Source organism: Monodon monoceros, unplaced genomic scaffold (assembly GCF_005190385.1).
Source record: "Monodon monoceros isolate NGI ecotype Baffin Bay Population unplaced genomic scaffold, NGI_Narwhal_1 Super_Scaffold_12, whole genome shotgun sequence".
Classification (NCBI taxonomy): domain Eukaryota; kingdom Metazoa; phylum Chordata; class Mammalia; order Artiodactyla; family Monodontidae; genus Monodon; species Monodon monoceros.
Genome location: NW_021703768.1, coordinates 162470090 through 162482166, shown reverse-complemented (window position 1 = coordinate 162482166; position 12077 = coordinate 162470090). Strand labels below are relative to the sequence as shown.

The 12077-nt window shown below is 54.0% G+C and overlaps 2 protein-coding genes across 2 annotated transcripts in view; one reads left to right on the top strand and one right to left on the bottom strand.

The window, feature by feature from the left end:
• Nucleotides 1-1635: 1635 nt before the first annotated feature.
• On the bottom strand, nt 1636-6935 carry RDH8 (retinol dehydrogenase 8). The gene is made up of 6 exons (XM_029219105.1): nt 6830-6935; nt 4278-4436; nt 3452-3631; nt 2356-2449; nt 1961-2144; nt 1636-1851 (listed from the first exon to the last, which is right to left on the bottom strand). Exons 1-6 carry the CDS (start codon nt 6930-6932, stop codon nt 1636-1638), a joined length of 936 nt encoding a protein of 311 aa, XP_029074938.1. The 5' UTR covers nt 6933-6935.
• Nucleotides 6936-8654: 1719 nt separating this feature from the next.
• Nucleotides 8655-12077, top strand: part of COL5A3 (collagen type V alpha 3 chain) — a 38770-nt gene continuing 35347 nt past the window's right edge. Inside the window, exon 1 of the mRNA XM_029218673.1 lies at nt 8655-8753. Coding sequence (XP_029074506.1) covers nt 8666-8753 — 88 coding nt within the window. The 5' untranslated portion in view covers nt 8655-8665. The remainder of the gene's footprint in view (nt 8754-12077) is intronic.

The following is a 12077-nucleotide window of genomic DNA, read 5'->3' as shown; positions in this document are numbered from 1 at the left end:
AAATTTGGGGACACAGTCTCAGGGGTTCTGATGAGACCCCTATTGATTTAAATTTTTAAAAATTGAGCTAAAATACACATAACACAAAGTTTACCATCTTCACCATTTTTAAGTGTACAGTTCATTAGTGATAAGTACCTTCACATTGTTGTGTAACTGTCACCACCATCCATCTCCAAGAACTCTTTATCTTGCAAAATTGAAACTCTGTCCCCATTAAACACTAACTCCCTGTTCCTCCCTCCCCCAGCCCCTGACACCCACCATTCTACTTTGCCTCTATGAATTTGACTCCTCTAGGGACATCATATAAGTGGAATCATACAGTATTTGTCCTTTTTGTGTCTGGCTTCTTTCACTCAGCATAATGTCCTCAAAGTTCATCCATGTTGTAGCAGGTGTCAGAATCTCTTTCCTTTTTTTTTTTTTGCGGTACGCGGGCCTCTCACTGTTGTGGCCTCTCCCGTTGCGGTGCACAGGCTCTGGACGCGCAGGCTCAGCGGCCATGGCTCACGGGCCCAGCTGCTCCGCGGCATGTGGGATCTTCCCGGACCGGGGCACGAACCCGTGTCCCCTGCATCGGCAGGTGGACTCTCAACCACTGCACCACCAGGGAAACCCAGAATCTCCTTCCTTTTTAAGGCTGAATAAATATTCCATTGTATGGGTGGATCACATTTTGTTTATCCAGTAACCCGTTGATGGACATTTGGGTTGCTTCCACCTTTTGCCTATTGTGGACAAGGCTGCTCTGAACATGGGTATACAAATATCTCTTCAAGACCCTGTTTTCAATTCTTTCAGGTAATATCCAGGAATGGAATTGCTGAGTCATATGATAAATCTATTTCGCTGTTTGAGGAACTGCCATACTGTTTTCCATAGTGGCGGTACCATTTTACATTCTCACCAACAGTGCACAGGGTTCCAATTTCTCTACATTCTTGTGAACACTTGATATTTTCTGGGCAATTTTTTTTTTGATGTAACCATGCTAATAGGTGTGATATAGACCCTATTGCTTTTTAATTTTTTATTTAGATGTAAGAAATTGAACTTTATTAAATACAGTGATTGCTAGTGGTTACAAATATATATTTTGTGAAAAATATACATACATTGCTGGTGTATGCACAAGCACATTTTACTGATGGAGTATGTGACCAGAAAAGTCTGGAGACCCCTTAGTGAAACCAACTTTGGCTGTGTGTATAGGCGGGGAGGAGGGATGGTGATGTTTGGATCATCCCAGAATCCACAGACCGAAGATAGCAAAGTCCAGAGGTTGACTGAGGCAGTCTGTCTCATCCTTCAGGGTCCAGAAACAATGCCCCCTCCTCCAGGAAGCCTCCCTTGCCTTCCCAGACACAAATCCAGCTCTCTGATCTGGGCTCCTCAGCCCAGGGTTCCAGAGTCCCAGGGTCCCCTCTCTCTGCCCCAGCCCTGACTGCAGAGGGGTCTGTGTCTAGAGGCTGAGGGCTCTCTGGGGTCCCAGCAATGCCCAGGCACAGAATGGGTCAAGCAGAGTTTGCTGAATGAATGAATGAATGAGTGGATAGTCTGTATGGCCTGAGATGGATGTGAACCAAAGAGACTTGGCTGTTCAGGGGTGAGGAGGGTTGGGTGAGGCTCTGCTCACCGGGGCCACACTGGGGTACGGAAGCAGCTGCAGGCCAGACATCGAAGGCCAAGGTTGAGGAGGCGTGGCCAGCGGAAGAGCAGGCGATGGGAGGTTTGCACATACAGGCTGCCGGAGGGGTCCATGGCTTTGAGGGCGGTCAGCGGAGTGTAGCGGGCGTTGGTCTGTCTGCGCAAGGGTGGTCTGGCTGAGCCGATGACCTTGACAATTACCTGCGGGGTAGAGCCCTGAGCTTTGGGACCCAAGGAGAGGGGGTTTCTGTAGGGAGGGGCCCCCTCACATACCTGAGCCATGTCCTGGGGCTCTGGGCCCCCCACTCACCTTGGCCACATCCTGTGGGCTCTGTCCCACAGAGTGAAAGAGCTCCCTGGAGGCCGGGAGGTACAAATCCCGAAAGTAGCTCAGGGTGTCACCGTCAGTGCCTGGGAACTCGGCTGTGGAAACCTGCTCCAGGAGCTTCCCTTCAAATTCGGTGGCCACCGGGCCCGGCTCCACCAGGGAGATGCTGGGAACAGGGGTAGGGGGAGAAGGTCTTGAGCCCCAACACACTCGCTGCCCCATTTTGCCCATTACTGCCCATCTTTCCTCTTCACCCCCCTGCTTCTCCCATCATTGTTTCATGCCTCCTTGCTCCCCCACCTCCTCGCTACTCCCCTTCCCTTGTCTGTCCCATCACTGCCTTCATTCCCCTGTCACTGTCCAAGTGCCCGCCTCACAAGATGTTGAACTGAAGCAGCTGGACAGCCAGACTCTCGAAGAATCCCTCCATGGCGAACTTGGAGGCCGCATAGACTTCATTGAACACGACACCTGAGAGGATTACAGGAAGGTGGGCTCTTTGGGGGTCTGGGTGATGGGCTTTGTAGGTCCAGAGGGATGGGGTCTTGGGAGACAGAGCAAAGAGGATTTAAGGATCAGAGCATATCTGGGGCCAACCTGATGGGTGTATGTGATTGGAGCATATGGGGTCAGGATGAGGTTGTCTTGGGGTGCCAGGTCCCGTCTCTTCCTGGCAGTGTTCCATCCGCCCTCAGCCCAGGGAACTCTCCTATTTCCCTCTATCCTCTAAACCCTTGGGCCACTTGGGCATAGGATGCCCAGGGTCCCCAAGGGCAAGCACCATTCACCAGGGTCTTTACTGGTCCCTGTTGAGCAGTGAATGTGTCCCCCTCCCTTCCAAGATCAGGAGATTCAGCTGGAAGAGAGGCTGAAGGGATGGGGCTGAGTAAATGCAGCTTTTCCATGACAGGGTAACAAGTAGGGTGGATTCCTTAGGGGACTGCTGGGGAGGGGGGCAGATCCGAGGAAATTTCCAGGGAAAGGAAGGGAGTCTAGAGAGGTTCAAGGAGGAAGGGCCCGGGAGAAAGGATGGCAAGTAGATGGCCTCCATAGTAGGCCCATAGCAGACATCATTAGTCGATCTCTGCTCTTTTTCCTGCAGAACCGCAGAGTCCCAAATCCAGACATCTCTGGAGCCTGGTGGGAGGTGTTTGGCAAGAAGGAGCCTCAGGAGGAGTGCTGATGGTTCCTTTGAGTTTTGTGGGATGGTTGGAAGAAATTTTTGGAGGTTTCCAGAAGAGGGGTTGAAAATGGATGTGGATGGCCTTTGGCAGCATCTATACCACCCCTGTCTACTCCTGTACCATGGTAGACATAGTTAATCTATCCCAGAACTTTTTCCTTCTGAGCTGCAGAATGCTTCTCAATGAAGGCATATTTAGGGAATATGAGCTAAAACCTAGTTGCCATCCTTCCAGACGGGGGAGGGTCAGACGCTGGGAGGATTCCCAGGGGTGCATCCCCAGGGCTCACCTTGCAGCCCCATGACACTGCTGACCACCACGATGTGGCCCTGTCGTCTCCTCTTCATGCCAGGAAGTACAGCTTTGACCAGACGGACGGCCCCGAAAAAGTTGGTATCAAAGACGTTCTGCATGGCAGCTAGGCTGAGCCCCTCCAAGGGCCCCACCAGGCCCACTCCAGCATTATTCACTAAGGGGGTAGGGCTGAGGGTTATTTTGAAGTCCCCCAACCCTTCTAGTGTCACTCCCCCAGGGACACTCCCTAAATTATCCCACCCCGCCCCCACTCCAATTTCAGGGCTAGTCCAAGGTATCTTGGGTGGACAAATGTGTAGGGGGTAGCATTGATAATCTTTAAATATAGTTCAGCATTTGTTATAGGGGACTCTGAGCCCTGGGTGGGGAAGAGGGCTGCTAGGAACAGCCTCTACTTTAATGCATGAGCAGTTCAGCTCTGACCCCAAATTGCATCAAAACAGCCACACCCTCCTTAGAAGACCGTTTAGGGACCATGAGTTGCTTCTTCATCATGCTCCTTTCCCACAATGACTCATCAAATTAGTTTTCCCAACCACATATGGTTTTCTCTATATGTGAGAATTTCTATTTGATAAAATCCACCCTATCCCCAGGTCTCAGTATATTTCTTATATCGCTAATAAACTGAATGGTATCCTGGGCTCTTAGCCAACTGATCTACCCCTTCTCTCCAGGGTCAGAGGTTATTAGGGAAACAAGAGAGTTAGTGCCCAGACACTGGAAAGAACTTGCTGTGATAAGGATCTATGCTTAGGCCAGGGAGGGGGCGAGTGACCCCAGGGGATGCTCAGACTCACCCAAAACGTCCACTTCTCCCTGGATGCAGCTGAGACACTGGGCCACTGACTCATCACTGCACACGTCCAGCTGGGCCACGGTGAGGGTCTGACCCAGAGCCTCCCCAGCAGCTGCCTCCAGTGTCCCCTTCTTTCCCAGGTCCCTCATGGTGGCCACCACTGGGGACAGAGAACAGAGTTGGAGCAGGCACTAGGTTCCTTTACCCTGTGTGTGGACTTACATGTTCCTGTGATATTTTGCATGAGTAGTCACAGAGGAATGGAGACCCACAGATTTATACACCTACATTTGCCATACAACCACAAATGCATACTTGTGTACAGTTATTTGTATATACTTCCATCCATCCATCCACTCATCTAGCAAACATTTATTGAGCATCTACCACACCCTATGCACTATTCTAGGTGCTGAGGCTATTGCATGAAATAAGATAAAGTCCCTGCCTTCACAGAATTCAAAACCAGTAGGTAAGACAATAAAATAAATACAGAACAGATGGCTTGAGAAAAGAAATGCATGCACACCTAAGGTCAACATATGTGCAGATATGCACATGCAAGTATGAATAGCCCCATTTACATCATCAACGCAGGTTCCAATTTATTGAACACCTACTATATGCCAGATAATATGCTAAACACATTTATAAACACTAACTCTAATCCTTACAAGAATCCTATGATCAGGTCACTGACTTATTTTCCAAAGATGGCCTCAACATCTTTTATCACACATGCTGTTCTAGAACCTAGCTGCTCACCCATCAGCCCATGAAATCTGATTCCTCTCCCCTTGAATCTTGTGGCTAGCTGGGAATCAATAGACGATGGTAAAGGTAACCCTGTGTGGCTTTTGAGATTAGGATGGAAAAGATGTTGCAGTTTCTGCTTTGCTTGCTGGAATACTCACTCTTGTAGGCTTCAGCCACCCTATAGCAGCCCAGCTGTCCTGAGGCCAGCATGCTGGGAGGAAGCCCAAGCTTAGCCCAGATAGAAAGACCACATGTTCCAGTCTCCTCTGTGAGCCTTTGACCCTGAGCCCGAAGCACCCAGCTGAGCCCTTCCAAATTCATGACCCTTGTAAACCATGAGACATAGATGATTGCAGCTGTTTTACGCCATACATTTTGGCATACAGCTGTGTACACCATACACCCCATGCATTTTGGGGTGACTTGCTTTTAGCGATAGTAATCAGAACACGTAGGCAATATTATTATCCCCATTAACACACTGAGGCTCAACACAGTGAGGTTTCTTGCCTGCTCCAACCCCTAGCAGGTGTGAGAACTGAGATTTCAACCTGGGTTCGTCTGAGTGCTGAGCTCATGCACCTGTACCCATGTTTGCACCCGCCCCCCCCCAACGCCTGCACCCACCCTCACACACACATTTGCATGTTGTCTGTGAGCCCATGTAATTCGCAGGTGCTGCACACATGAATGGGACCACATGCATCTACATATGGTGACAAGCATGGTCCCAGGGGCTGGGCTACCTGAGTTCAGATCCAGACTCTGCCAAGTTCCAGCTTGGGCAAGGAACTTTGGCAGTCGGTGCCTCAGTTTCCTCATTTCTAAGATGGGGCAAATGACAGTGTCCACCTTATCGGGGTGATGTGGGGATTAAATGACTTTCTAATATGCAAAACACTTAGATGGAAGCCTGGCACATTGCAAACAGTCAATAAACATCATCCTTCAGCAGTGTTAGACACTCATCTGACAGCCCACAGGGACACACACTGCACAATTCCGTCTCTGCACACTGGCACCCAGACTGTCACACCCAAAGCTGTGCATGTCTCTAAGACAGAGGCTAGAGGGCTGGGAGAAGCAACTCTGCCAACTGGGGCAATGCCCTCACCCCTCCATCCTCCTCTTAAGTAGTGGCCCTTTGCTTACTTCGACTCCAGTGTGCGCTGGGTCAGAGGTTCTCATGGGTGGGGTGAAGATTGGGGCTATTGATCCCAGAGTGGCAGAGGGCCGAGTCTCTAGACCTAGACCCCCCTCCTCCTTAAACCCTCAAGGTCAGGGTCACTTAAGAGGCTTATCTTGGAGCGTTAATCTGAGGATGAGTGGGGGTGGGGACTCTTAGGGAATGACTAAGTGAAACCTCAGAGAAGCCCTCTCCAGCCAGCCCTTCTAAAAATAAATATCGTCCACACCCACCCCACTGGCTTTATTTTGCCTCTGACCACTTATCTGCACTAGCCACATAATACGATTTAAAAATCTGTTTATTGTTTGTTCTCCCTCACCTCCCCCACTACATCACTACCTAGAACAGAGATTTTTGTCTATTCTGTTCGCAGCTGTGTTTCTAGCACCTAGAATCTGGCACCCAATGGGCGCATTAGAAATATTCTTTGGATGAGGGGATGATTCACAAGCGGAGGTGGGAAGGGGACCTCCGTGTGTCCTGGGTCCTCCCCAAGCTCCCAAATGCAGTCGAAGTCATGGACTAGTGGAACTAGTGCTGGGAGAGCTAAGGGTCTTGGGAAGCCATTCCCACTCCTGTCCTTCCCAGCCTCACCCTGGTCCCCTTACCCTGGTAGCGCTGCCTGGGGTCACGAGCCAGCTGCACTGCGAGCTCCAGGCCAATTCCCGAGGAACATCCTGAGATCAGTACAGTCCGGGGTGCGTCGGCCATGTTGATCCCTTTCTGGACGCGTGACCTCTGCTGGCCAGCACCTGACTCCCGCCACTCATCCTCTGCTCATCTGTCCCCTCCTAAGCACACCCCACCTGCAGGATGAATGGACCCTGGGAGCCCTCAATTATGAACTGACTTTGGGCAGGCAGCTGGGGGGAATCCCTTCACTTCAATATAGTGCCTTCCTTTTATCTGTCAAAAATGTCCTCTCGCTGCTACACTCAAAACTGGGGGCTTTTGTTACGATGATAAATTATCCAGGGCTGGGGGGAGTTTCAGGCAGTGTGGGGAATAAGTGGAGGTGTTCTCTTGCTGTCTCTACTCTGGGCAAAGAATCTGTGATCGGAGAGAGGTGACCGAGAGTGTGGTCCCAGAAGGGTCCGTTCAAAGAGAATGGGCAGAAATGTCAGAAGGTGCGATTAGACTATAGGAAGAACTTCCCAGCAGACCAAGGCAGGGCAGGAACTGTATGAGCGTTTTTGCCAGAAAAGTCTTAGTCTCTGATGTCCCTGGAGAGAAAGGAGGAGCAGCTTGGGGAGATTCCCTCTCCTCCCCCTTCTCAGGGCCCCCCTCCCCCTCAGGCCAGATGGGGCCCCACCCCCTCCTCCCTAAGGACACAGAGTCTCTTTGTCTGAGGAGCCAGAGGCTGGGAGGGAGACACTGCCGGCTTCTCCCTCTTGGCCTCGGGGTGGGGGAAGTGGACAGTTCAGGGCCCGGGATATGCCCCTTGGGTTCCTCCCTGCGGAAGCTCCTTCAGATCCAGCATGTCTGTGCTTGTTCAATGGCACAGACAGCTCCACCTGACCTGACCCGCTGGGGCCTCCTCACATGGAGGCGGGGGCGTCCCAGTGGGGTGAGGGGGGGTTCCGCCTCACCCCAGGAATGGCAGGGGTCCACCCCTCCCTGTGGCAGTGCCCTGGTTAGGGTAGGGCCATACTCCCTGATTTAATGGGCCATGTGTGAGAATGGAGCTGGGGCATCCATCTGGGGCCTGAGTCAGGGAGAAGAGGGCTAGGGATGGAGGTGGGAGACTTTATTTGAAGATTAAGAGTTTGGGGGAAAGAAAGAACTGTGAGAACTGTGTCTTGGAATCTGTGGTGAGGGTTTGGGGGTGGGGCTAGGGACCCCATTTTGGAATCTGGGGTGGAGTTTGAGGCGGGGTGAAGATCCCTTATTTAGGGACCTGCAGGGAAAGTATGGAGTGAGGTCGGTACCTCTTATTGTGGGACCAGGCAGGTGGGTGAGAATTTGACATCAGAATTTGGGGGCCTGGCTGAGACAGAAAGGATCTGGTATAAAGCTGTACCCCCTAATTCCAGGGCCTGGATGGAGGCTGAAGGTTAGGAGGCCTGTTAGGAGAAAAGGGTTTGGGCTAAGGCTGGGACCCCGGATTCTAAGGGTGGGTGGGAGTGACCCTCCTCCGACCCTGTGGGGTGAGGCAAGAAGGGCCCAGCTCCCGGCCCACGGCTCCACCCCTAGCTGGGCAATCAGAGCTCAGCACAAACTTTCCCAATTCCACCCACCAGCTGTCAGCTACCCACCCCCCCACTTCCGCGAGCTCCGCCTGGCCCGGAGCTGGAGCACAGGGCGAGGCCAGGGCGGGGTCTCGGGCAGTCTCCTGTGGATCCCGAGTGGAGCCGGCCGCCGCGAGAGTGCCCCGAGCCCGTGGAGTCGCTGCGCCCCGCAGCCGCCCAGGCTGGTCCCCCGCCTTGAGTGTGGGTCCCGTGGGAATGGGGAATCGCCGGGGCCTGGGCCAGCCGCGGGCCGGCCTCTGCCTGCTCCTGGTGTCTCTGCAGCTTCTCCCCCGGACGCAGGCCGGTGAGCCGGGAGGGAGAAAATAGGACCCGGAGTGCAGGATCCATCGAGGCCCCCAAAGACGGCGTGGAGTCGGGAGTCGGGGGCGTGCATGGGGGTCGTGCACGTTGCGCGTGGCTACGGTGTGGTGTTGGGGGGCGAGTGTCTGACTCTGGGCGGTTTGTGAGTGTGACAGCTTGGTGGGGGGGGTCGGAGAAAAGTGTGACCCTGTTTCCTGGTGGGTGCGTGGCAATGAATGCAATTTATAGGTATACATGTGTGTAACAATATGCATGCGGCCATTTGGAGTGAAACTGTGTGTGCTGGGTGTGGGAGATGACGATGATGGTACACCTGGGTGATGGGATATAGCCCCTGGGCGAGTATGTGATTGAGTTGTGGGTAGAGGAGTGTGTGTCTGTGTGGGGGGCTGATTTTGAGAATAACCGTGTGTGTGTTATGCGTGTGATTGTGTGTCTCTGGGTGACCCTCTGAGGACTGTGGTTGTGGTTTGGGAGGCTAAATACTTGCCCATGAGGATGAGTCTCAGGGGGATGGGGGATGGTGAGCGGGGACTAGTAGGGAAGAGGGTTGATCTGGGATTCAGAGCTCCCTTTGCGTCTCCCCAGATAGCTTCACCTTATTTCCCCGCTTTCTCCTCTGCCCCTAATTAGCGCGCGCCCACCTCCTTTCCCCCCCCATCTTTGCCCCCTTCCCCCCTCCCCGCACTCCCCTGAGCCGGGATCAGCACCATGGACAGGGCCTCGGGAGGGCCTTGGTGAGGGGCGAGGCGGGGCGGGGCGCGGGGCGGGGCGGGGCGGGGCGCGGGGCGCGGGGCAGAGCACGGGCGGGGGCGGGGTAAGTGGAGGTTGCTCCACTAAGCTGAGCGAGCCTCGGGTGTTTGTTCTGAGGAATTTCTCAGGGGCCCCCCAGGGGTCCCGGGGGCCGCCGGACGGGTGAGTCAGCGCTGACGCACGCCCAGCTGCGCGAATCTGGCTGGACGCCGCGCCCCGCCCCCCAGGGTTCTGGGTCGGGGGCGCCCCGGGGTTCGGGAAAGTCGTGGTCCCTCAAGTGGTGATTGAGGGGGACTTCCCTGGTCTGAGATACCCCAGGTCAGGCCCTCCCCGTAATCCCTCCCTAAGGTGAACTCAGGACCCCAACACACCCACCCCCACTTTCTCACTTTCTCCTTTTCTCTGCAGTCCAGAGAGGTGTGTGTTTACGCGGATAATCCCAAAGTGGCCTATGCCCCTCTCCCACGGTCACACATCCACACAGTCGTGCGATCTCAGGCGTGCACTCAGAATAGAAGGCCCCTGGGACACGAAGAACATTAAACACCTGGGGCCCACGCCAAGGCAGCCCCATCAGCCACCCGTCCCACGGTCACAGCTTTTGTCACCCACCTACACTTTCAAACTCTCACACATGCTTCCACTGGCATCCATACAACGTAGTCGATGTTCTCAACCAGTCACCCACTCGCTGACTTGGCCACACTCTCACGTATAACCACACTCCTCCATCTGGAGTCTGAGCTATTACTATCACAGACTCCCGTGCATCACCTGCAGGACCTCGAGCTCACTGCCAGGACCCCAGGACAAGTCAAAGGACTGCACCTAATCCCTCCATCATAGGCCAAACACTCACAGACATCGACACGCCACAAAGCACACGCTCAGCTAGTCCCTGGTCCGTACAGAGTCACACACGTGCTCGCACAGTCTCATGCACGTACACAATCGCGCATGTACCTATTTGCACAGACACTCACACCTAGGCTCTCCTACTCATCTGAGAGGGTCCCAGCCATGTCCCAGCCCGGTCCCTGCCTGCCTTCTTCCACATCCTAGACCCCCACCTAGCCTCTCCCTGGGGTCCTGACCAGCACAGGGGAGAATCTGTGGGGGAAGGGCAAGCCAGTTACTTGACAGACTGCCGCCCCCTGGCCCTGCAGGCAGGACTCAATGCCTCTTGTGTGTCTCCTTGTCACAAAGCCAGCCATGGAAAGAAAGGGCAGTTGGTTTCTGAAAGGTCATGACAGAAGGAACACAGATTGAAGCAGGAGACATTTGGGTTAGATGCTGGGAAAGACTTTTAAAATGTTAATGAGCAGTTGGTCAAGGAGAGACCCCTTCCCAGTGCATAGAAAGTGGAGTCTGGGTGAAAGGAGAGCCTGGGAGAGCCACACTGGGGGGAATCACGGACCTCAGCCCTCCCCTGGGCCCCCGCCCGGAGAGGGGGCAGCTGGGATGATCATTCCACGGGAGAATGACCCTTGTGGTCAGCAGAGCCTGGGAGCCCAGATTTTAGCCCCAGGGGGCTGTAACCCAAATACCTCTTAATAACAACCCAGCCACAGAACAGGCAATTAGAGATGGGGCCGGTGGAGGCAGCAGGGTTAGGGGAGAGAGAGAGAGAGAGAGATGGAGGGAGTAATCCACACACAGAGATATATAGAGGCACAGAGATAGAGGTATGCAGAGAGAAACAGATGTGAGACCGAGGGAAATACCAATAGGCAGAGACAGAGAGCTAGAGAGTGAGGGAGAGCTGGGAAGTAAGAGAGGGAGGGAGAGAGAAAGACTGATTCAGAGTTGGACACAGAAAGTGGGACAGAGAGAAGGCAGGGAGGGGGAGAGAAGAAAAAGAGAGCAGAACAAGGTTGGGGGCAAGAGAGAGCTGAGGTTGGAACAGGGCTCTGGAGAGTCTGAAGACTGAGGGGTTTGACCCAGGAGGAGCTGGGATGGGGGGGCCCTCATCCAGACCCCTGTCTCCCCCAAGTCTGGCCCCCTACCCTGGATCCCAATGGTGAGATCAGTAGAGCCGCCCCTGGGGTGAGGTCATGGCAGAATCCGGCTCCTGCCAAGAGGCTGGGTCAGGGGGTCAGTGGGACAGTCTGCTGTGGGGAGGGGAGATCAGGCAGGAGTTTGGGGCTCAGGGGAAGACCTCGCCCACCCTTGCCCAAGCCATGTGGTTCCACTTAGCACTGGCCGGGCTGCACCGGGTGGGGCTGGTAGGACAGCCTGGGTTAGGATCTCACTGGACCAGTCCCTTCCTTTGCTGGGATGAGAGGGAGAGGGTTAGAGGGAGGAGGTCAGGAGGTTATCAGAGAGAGGTGATCAGAGGATAAGGTCAGAGGGGGTGATAAAGTGGGGAGGTCCACAGGTCAGATGGAAGAAACTGGGATAGGAAGAGGGAAGAGGTCAGGTGGTAGTCAGAGGGAGGTGGTCAGGGTCAGGCAGAGGAAGGTCAGAGGGGGTGGCCAGGAGAAATCAGCGGGGATCAGGGAAAGAATGGTCAGAGGGAGGAGGTCACGAGTGATGAAGGTCAAGGAGGAGGTCA